General features: G+C 36.9%; 2 protein-coding genes across 2 annotated transcripts; both read left to right on the top strand.

Annotated features, from left to right (window-relative positions):
* Window positions 1-297: 297 nt before the first annotated feature.
* LOC113895482 (cytochrome c oxidase subunit 7B, mitochondrial) lies at window positions 298-745 on the top strand. The gene has a single exon (XM_027546753.1). It carries the CDS (start codon window positions 341-343, stop codon window positions 596-598), a length of 258 nt encoding a protein of 85 aa, XP_027402554.1. The 5' UTR covers window positions 298-340; the 3' UTR covers window positions 599-745.
* A 6,020-nt stretch (window positions 746-6,765) lies between these two features.
* On the top strand, window positions 6,766-7,710 carry LOC113896303 (olfactory receptor 2G3). The gene has a single exon (XM_027548540.1). The coding sequence runs from the start codon at window positions 6,766-6,768 to the stop codon at window positions 7,708-7,710; it is 945 nt and encodes a 314-aa protein (XP_027404341.1).
* Window positions 7,711-9,153: the final 1,443 nt, after the last annotated feature.

The following is a 9,153-nucleotide window of genomic DNA, read 5'->3' as shown; positions in this document are numbered from 1 at the left end:
AACCCCATATTCAGGAAGAAAAAATTGCCCTATTGATCTCTCTTGCAGTTGGGGGCTTCCCTCGTAGCTCAGTCGGTAAAGAATCTGCCTGCAATGCAGGAGACCTGGGTTCAATTCCCGGGTCTGGAAGACCCCCTGGAAAAGGAAATGGTAACCCACTCCAGTATTCTTGCCTGGAGAGTCCCATGGAGAGAGGAGCCTGACAGTCTACAGTTCATGGGGTCGCAAGAGGGGGACATAACTTAGTGACTAAACTGCCACCACTACCTCTTGTAATTGTAGTAAAGAAATAAAGGACGCCGAATTGCTAGAGACCAGCAGCTGTAGTTGCAGCCATTTTATGTTCAACCTCAGGATGTTTCCCTTGGCCAAAAACGCACTAAGTCGTCTGAGAGTTCAAAGCATTCAGCAAGCAGTGGCAAGGCAGATCCATCAAAAGCGGGCACCTGATTTCCATGACAAATATGGTAATGCTGTATTAGCTAGTGGAGCCACTTTCTGTGTTGCTGTATGGGTATATATGGCAACACAAATTGGAATAGAGTGGAACCCATCACCTGTTGGCAGAGTCACCCCAAAGGAATGGAGAGAACAGTAATCATCCCAGCTGATTTAATACTGAATTGTTTCAAAATCAACTCATAATTAATTCCAAGTAAAAGTACTATGTACCCATTAAAATATAGCATGTTTGAAGAAATAAAGTATACTTGAAACCTTCAAAAAAAAAAAAAAGAAATAAAAATATCCAGAAGTAGGCTATTTTTATTTATTTATTTTATACTGGGAAAGTCTGATAACTATTTCCTTAAGAAATTATAAGGTCCCAAAACAATATTCAAGGAAGAAAGGAAACTCTCACAGTTGGGAAGTAAGTGTATCCTGTCTCCCTGGATGATCCTCAGAATTAGTCAGTTCCTTGACTAATTGTCTGTTGGGGACACAGGTTTTCCCCAGAAGACTTTTAACTGTAAACAAGTCATGGCCTTTTGGTGATATTGCCAACTTCCCCTTTTTAGGATTTCCTTCTGTCATAATTCTCATTACCACTAAAAGTTTCCTTACAGTTGGCTTCTGTCGGAAATATGACTCTTTGATAGACACGATTTTGAAGCCTGTCATCTTGTGGTCAGGCTCTGGTTAGACATGTAAACACACAACTAAGAACATGCTGTGTAATGAGCCTCCTGAGGATGTGAAAATTTCAAACAGAACAAAATAGCCATAATTGTAAGTAAGGATTGTCTGTTCAGTCTTAATTGAATATACTTGGATCTTGAAGGGGTTTATAAAAGTTCCTGAGGTAAGCAAGTCTTTGGTTTCTATTATTGCTGGATTTGATCTATCAGTTAAATAACAATGGTTTCTGATGAGACAGATAAGCTATCTGCACCCAGGTTTGCCTATCAAATAAGGGAATAGAGTAATTTATGCTATTCTTCATAGGTATAAACCATTGTCATTGACTTGTTTACATGGCTAATATTTTTTGAGTTAATTGTGCTTTTACAGGAACACTATAGATGATTACGATGATAGACAACAGATAAATAGATACAGACACACTCAATTCCACATCAATACAACTCCATAGCTCAACTAGAGCACTTCAAGGTGATTCAGCTTTCTGTAAAAATTTACTCATGTGAATTATCATAAGGAAACTTTCATTAAATAGGGCACCACTACAAGCTTTTCAACTCTGGAGCTCTCTGCCATTTTCAAAAAATGGCTCTAGTGGTGAAGAATCTGCCTGCCAATGCAGGAGATCTCAGAATCACAAATTTGATCCCTGGTTTGGGGAGATCCCCTGGAGGAGGAAATAGCAACCCACCCCAGTATTCCTGCCTGGAGAATTCCATAGACAGAGAAGCCTGGCAGGCTACAGTCCATGGGGTCACAAAGAATCAGAGATGCCTGAATGACTAAGCACACATAAACACACAATTTAACCAAAACAAGGGAAGATTGGCTTTATTGATTGGATTTCATCAATAAGAAATGTAATATTTTCTAGAGATCTATTCTTTCTTAATTCTAATGACATTATGGTCTCTCTCTTTTTTTTTTTTTGGTTTTGTTTTTCCTTAGAGGACGTAATTTATTTTACTGAAACTTGAAGGTCAGCAAGAATACAAATCTTCATGGGTAGAGGGCACTTGATTACACCTTAGACCAGGAACTTTACTCAGGAGAGCACTTCCAATCTGTTTTTTAAACACACGAACTGAGAAATCTACAATCACTGAAACTGAATTTTCACCAATAGTGCTATGCTGTCAGTCACTCAGTCATGTCTGACTCTTTGCAACCCTGTGGACTGTAGCCCATCAGGCTCCTTTGTTCATGGGAATTCTCCAGGCAAGAATACCGGAGTGGGTTGCCATGCCCTCTTCCAAGGCATCTTCCAAATCCAGGGATTGAACCCAGTTCTCTCACACTGCAGGCAGATTCTTTACTGTCTGAGCCACCAGGGAAGCCCAATAGAGTAGCCATGAAGGAACACAGGATATGGAAAATATGCTAGATCAGAAAAACCTGTGTCTTACGCTGAATTTCTCCAAATGGAGACAGGACAGAATTATGATTTTTTAGGCTGTCCCAAAGCTTTCTACAAGCAGGCAATTGAGGTAATGAACAAAGGCTGAGTGGCACAATAGCACAGGTAACAGAGGAGTTGATCCTGGCTATGTAACATTCCATTATGTATATGTACCACATCTTCTTTATCCATCCCTCTGTTGGTAGGTGTTCTTCTTCAACCCTGACTTTAGGCAGTTACAAAAACTTTGCCTAGCAGGCTTCATGGGAAAACCTGCCACCTCCACATGAGACTTGCTGCATAGCCAATGCACTGCAATCTCTGAAAGGTTGCAGTCAGACTGAAGCTCCTGTGGCTAGTCATGTCCTTAGACACATTTGTATTTATGTCCTGGGCATCTTCATTGCTAGGTCTGTTTGTCTGAAGCTTTGGAAAGAAGCTTTCCTCATGTGGCCTCCCTTGTGGCTCAGTGGTAAAGAGTCTGCCTACCAATGCAGGAGGCACAGGAGATGCTGATTCTATCCCTAGGTTGGGAAGTTCCCCTGGAGAAGGAAATGGCAATCCACCCCAGTATTCTTGCCTGGAAAATCCCATAGACACAGGAGCCTGATGGACTATGGTCTGTAGGGTCACAAAGAGTCAGACAGGACTGAGCGACTGAGTACTTCTTCAGGTACTTCTGCCAAAGCCTCCTGGTAGGGGAAGAAAGGGAAAACTTTAAGACTTCTTCCACTCTGATTCAGTGCTCTATTTTTCCATACCTTGTCCTTTTCTTCTCTCTCTCCCTTTGGTTTGAGGATCATGAAATTGCAGGAGCTACTTTTTTTAGGGCACCCTCAACAGTGATGCCATTCCATAAAGGGACAAGAAACATGGAGTAGGTGCTTTCTCCAGCTTTAGACTCATGATATCACTGTAAGTGGTTAAGGGCTTCCCTGTCACTTTGTTTTGGCTCATTGTTGTTTTTTTTTTTTAATTTCCTATATATGCAGTTCAGCTCTCCCTCTCAGCTCAGCTTATCTGACCATAATTTATTTTTCTTATATTTTCTGTACAGATTTTTTTTTTAAGAATCAGACTGTGGGAAACAAGACACCTGAAAATGCATTCATTTCTTTATCAAGCTGTTACTGAATTATTATGCATCAGACATCAGAAAAATTACATTAAATATCAGTAAAGCATGACCCTTCAGTTTAAGAAGTAGCTTATGATTGGGTAGGACTAAAATTAGGTCAGTAGAGTCTTATAGTTTCTATTAATATGATAGAAGTACATTTAGAGTATAGCAGTGACACAAAATAAATCTTGTCAGCATGGAGAGTGGAGGTAAGTCAGAGTCAAGGGGGAGTTTGTATGTTAGAGATCAGTGCTGAATTTTGAAAACTGTAGATGCTTTCCAGGTGATGGATGTTGGAGAGAATATTCTGGTAGAGGAATAAGAAAAGATATAGTTAACTGAAGACAGGAGATTGCAAATTGCTCAGCATGGCAGGGTAATGAGTCAGCTTGTGGGGGCAGAGGCAGAGGCTAGGTAGGGCATGGACCAGCAGAAGGAGGACCTAGAGTGCTTTGTGTGTGGTATCCATCCCTCTGGTTGGTGGTTCATGCTTAGTTTGAATGAGAATTAGAGGCAAAGATCATGACACCCGGCTACACCTCATTTATTGATTCTTGTATCTGCTTATCACTTTTTTTTTTTTTACCCAATCAATTCTACACAGTTAGACAAGATATTTTAAAACAGTCTTATTCAAAACCATCAACATTTCTAGTCTCTTCGTCTGGATTTCAAAGTCTTTCACAATCTTAACTATAGAATACAATTTTTATTATTTCTCCTTTCATCCATATGCAATAGCTTAATTGTTACTTTAAGAAAATACAAGGAGAACCCCCCATTTTAAGATCTCTTGCACAATTTGGCCCTGCTTCCAACTTCTTTCTTACTTTTTATGTTTTTCTTAAAAATAGCTTGTTTCTGCCTGCTTCTTGTATTAATATCTATATTTTCCATATTGTATTCTTTTGTCATGTTTAGCATAACAATTTTCAATTATAGAGACAAACAGACATTAGAAACTTCTATAAAAGTCATCATGAGCTGACATTGAAAAATATTTCCTCTACGTCTTTTGGACTGAAGAAAAACACACCTGGCTCACACCTGGCTTGGTGTATATAAATAAACACACTAGAAACAATCACCTCATTTTAAGAGTCCTAAAATTTCACAATCAGTCAAGAAGAAAAACTTTGACCAAAGGCATGGTAGAGGAGAATGGAATGAAACATGTTTTGAAATGGGAGTCTTGGTAAGTTGGGCAAAAATCTATCAGAATGGGAAATATAGTCTGCCATTTTATACTTCTTCAGTTTTCTCATTCTGAAAACAAACTATCATTGAATCATCTTATAATCCTTCTCTTATCCCCCTTTCCATAACAAAATCACTATTCAATTAATTTTGACATTTTCATTCAATTAATTTTCCTCCAACTAATTTTTATTAAACTGCTGTCAATTTTTATTGAACTGCTGTCATTTCCAAGAGTTTTCAGTCCATTTGCATTACAAGGCCACTAGTTTATATGATAACTATCAAAATGTTCCTCACTGAACTCCCTGACAATAATTTTTCCACATCCATCTATAAATCACTACCAGGCCAATATTTCCAAAACAGAAATAGATAATATCATTCTCCTGTGTGCTCATAAGCCTCCAAAGACACTTCATTGTTTGAACAATTAAGTTAATAACTACCTTGCTCAGAAATTTCTACAATTTGGCTTCAAATACTTTTTTTATAGGCAAAACTTTAACACTCACTTTTTTGCTTCTTATAAAGGCAACTCAATTATCCACACAGTTCTACCAGTGTTTACCAAGTGATCTTGAAATTTCTTCACCTTTCACATAAGCTCTTTTCATTTTTTCTTGTAATCTGTTTTATGGTTTTATCATGTTGAATGTTTAGGAGTTTTTCAAACAAACTACATTTATAGAGCTAATATATTTAGCTCTTCATTAATAATGTCTATTCTCTTGAGTATGATATTTTCTGCATTGAATATTAGGAAATTTTAGCCAGCTTATTTATATAATGTTGCTTCAAAATATAACTAAAAATAATTTTTATTTTTGGCACTTCAATCATTGAATGAACATATATAATTTGATTTATATTATATAACTTGGCTCCTCAAACATACCCTTTTCATTCCCTCCTAGTTATTTCCAATGTTTTCCCACATGCAAAAATTGATCTTATATCCCTTCCCATCCTAGTATTACCTATCTTTAAACATATTATTTTAGTTAGTTTTATACATAAAGACTTTCCTAGACTTCATATTTCAAAATGATATTTTTTCAACTATTATTTTGCAAAATCTATTTGAAAATTACTTACTTAGATCATACTTTTAAATTTATTTTAAAATTTGAATTATCACTTAACTATTCAATTTTGCTTTGTCTGTCTAGATATACAATTAAACACATGACTATCTTCCTTTCCTCTGTTTAGGCAGTGACTAGAGATGAGAGTTTAAGAGTGCATGTATGTAGGAGGAAGATGCAAAGAAATTTCCCATTTCCATTTGTGCCTATGATAAAACCTGAATATCATATTTTGCATGCAAATTTTGTCAACAGTTAAAAACCATGATATGCTGTTCACTTTATTTTGAGAGACACTTGATTTCAGAAGTAAGTAGATCATTTCACATTTCTTGATATGCACACAAATATCCACCTTGAGTGACTTTAATAATCAGTTTCCAGATAACCCCAACACTGAAAGCATTTATGATTTTTAAAGAAGAGTCATTGGACTGGAATGAAGTAACATGGATTAATGTTCTAAGTCAGTAACACATTGCTCATTTGCTTCAGTCGTGTCTGACTCTTTGCGACACCATAGACCATAGCTTGCCAAGCTTCTCTGTCCATAAGATTTTCCTGACAAGAACACTGGAGTGGGTTGCCATTTCCTTCTCCATGGGATCTTCCCAACCCAGGGATCCAATCCAAGTCTCCTGCACCGTAGATGGATTCTTTACCACTGAGCCACTAGGGAAGCCCAGTAACACATTGGGGATGAAAAATCAACAGGTTGGACAAGTCAGTCTTCTTGACCCCTCAGCTCATACATTCTGTGATTCTGGGATGAGCTGTTTCAAATGTTCTCTTTTAGCAGGTGCAGTTCCCTCTAGAGGATGGAAAAAGCCAATGAGAGTTCTCTGATTGGTTTTGTCCTTCTAGGATTTTCAGACCACCCTCGCCTAGAGGCTGTGCTCTTTGTATTTGTCCTTTTGTTCTACCTCCTGACCCTTGTGGGAAATATCACCATTATCATCATCTCATACCTGGATCCTCCTCTTCATACCCCTATGTACTTCTTCCTTGGCAACCTCTCCTTTCTGGACATCTGCTTCACTACTAGCCTTGCACCTCACACCCTAGTTAACCTGCGAGGACCAGAGAAAACCATCACTTATGGTGGTTGTGTGGTACAGCTCTGTATTTCTCTAGCACTGGGCTCAACCGAGTGTATCCTCCTGGTTGTGATGGCCTTGGATCGCTATGTTGCTGTTTGCAAACCTCTTCACTATGTGGTCATCATGAATCCACGGCTATGCCAGCAGCTGGCATTTATCTCCTGGCTCAGTGGTTTGGCCAGTTCCTTGATTCATGCAACCTTTACTTTGCAGTTGCCCTTTTGTGGCAACCACAGGCTGGATCATTTTATTTGTGAAGTACCAGCTCTCCTTAAGTTGGCTTGTGTGGATACCACCATCAATGAGTTGGTCCTTTTTGTTGTTAGTATCCTGTTTCTCCTAATCCCCCCAGCACTCATCCTTATCTCCTATGGCTTCATAACTCAAGCAGTGCTGAGGCTCAAGTCAGTGGAGGCAAGGCGCAAAGCCTTCAGCACCTGCTCCTCCCACCTTACGGTGGTGATCATTTTCTATGGCACCATAATTTACATGTACCTGCAACCAATCAACAGTTATGCTCAGGACCAAGGCAAGTTCATCTCACTTTTCTATACCATGGTGACCCCCACCTTAAATCCTATTATTTACACATTAAGAAACAAGGATGTGAAAGATGCTCTGAAGAAGCTTCTCACAGGAAAACTATGCTTTCTACAGACATGATGTGCAAGGAAGTGATCATCAGTCATGTAGTTACTCAGTTTCTACTTAGCCAAAACACTGTTCTCAATTTTACACAAATTAAATTATTGTTCACTTGTTTTATCTACATAAGGAATCTTCTCTTCTTTTATGTGTAAATAACAAAATGTATATATCTTTATTTGTTGAGAGCTTGAACCATGGGAAACAGAATTGTGCATGTGACCTCACCACAAAGTCTGTATTTTACTTCTGACACTTATTCCCAAGGATTCAAACAACAAAAAAAAAGTAAACCATTAAGTATTTACCAATTGTTCATTGAAAGTTAAGAAATTTTGATTGACTTTTCTAAGTCCACTTTCAAATAAAATTTATAAAGATAATATAATACATTTTAGCTCTTTATTCATAATGTATATTCTCTTGAGCATATTTTCTCTATTAAATATTAAGGACTTTTAGCCACCTTATCTGTTTTCAATTTTAGTGAATTGTCCAACTTTCTGTCAAATACATTATATTTATTTCCTACTGCTGCACTCATTAAAGCTTCACATTGGACAATAAGTATTTTATGTATGCACTTCCTCTACCCAAACAGAAAAAAAAAAAAAAACCTCATAGTGTCAATTTATTACTCAGGAAGATATTGTATTGACTATTCTTTTACATAACCCATTTGTCATTTAAAAATACCTTTTAGGAAGAAGCAAGTGAAATAAAATATTATAAACATTATTTTGGATAACTTACTAAGTGCATCTCCTTTTGTGTTCTTAGGTCACGGCATGCAAAACTTTTAAGAGAAAAAGTAATTCAATAATTTTGTTCTAAATCATTTTCTAATCAGATAAGAATAATTACACTTCAAAATGCACCATTATTTTTAAAATAATTTTTATCACTTAAAATAATAAAGAAGTCTCAGTCAAAGATTATCTAATGAATCTTAGTACATCAAGAAAACATTACAGTTATGAAAAGTTGGGTCACTTTTGGTATAATTTTTTTCTTTTTTGCATTGTAAACACACGTATTCCACTCCATATACAACATATGATTCTGTACAGGCTACAGTAGTAATTCTGTAAATATATGTGTGTTTAAGTGTTTGTATGTGTGTCTGTGTTATACTATTTGGAAAAGAATAGAGCAAATATGAAAGTATAATGATAAGTAGCCGAAAACAGATTATATTTGATTGATAATTAATTCATTGTTCCTAGTACATTGTCTCATAAAGAGGGCAATGGGTTATCAAAGCTTTTCTGTTGTGTCATTTTCAACAAAGCAGTAAAATTTCTGACAAATCAATATTTTTTCTTTTTCAAAACAGGCATCAATGATGTGCAATACTATTCTACATTGAAATTTATAACTCTTATCATTTTATGTGGAGAATAAATCATTCCCTATAGCAAAAATGGGTAAGCTACCCATTAGAAATGGAAGTTTCTATTA

Source organism: Bos indicus x Bos taurus, chromosome 7 (genome assembly GCF_003369695.1).
Source record: "Bos indicus x Bos taurus breed Angus x Brahman F1 hybrid chromosome 7, Bos_hybrid_MaternalHap_v2.0, whole genome shotgun sequence".
Taxonomy (NCBI): domain Eukaryota; kingdom Metazoa; phylum Chordata; class Mammalia; order Artiodactyla; family Bovidae; genus Bos; species Bos indicus x Bos taurus.
This window is presented reverse-complemented; position numbering and strand designations above follow the sequence as displayed.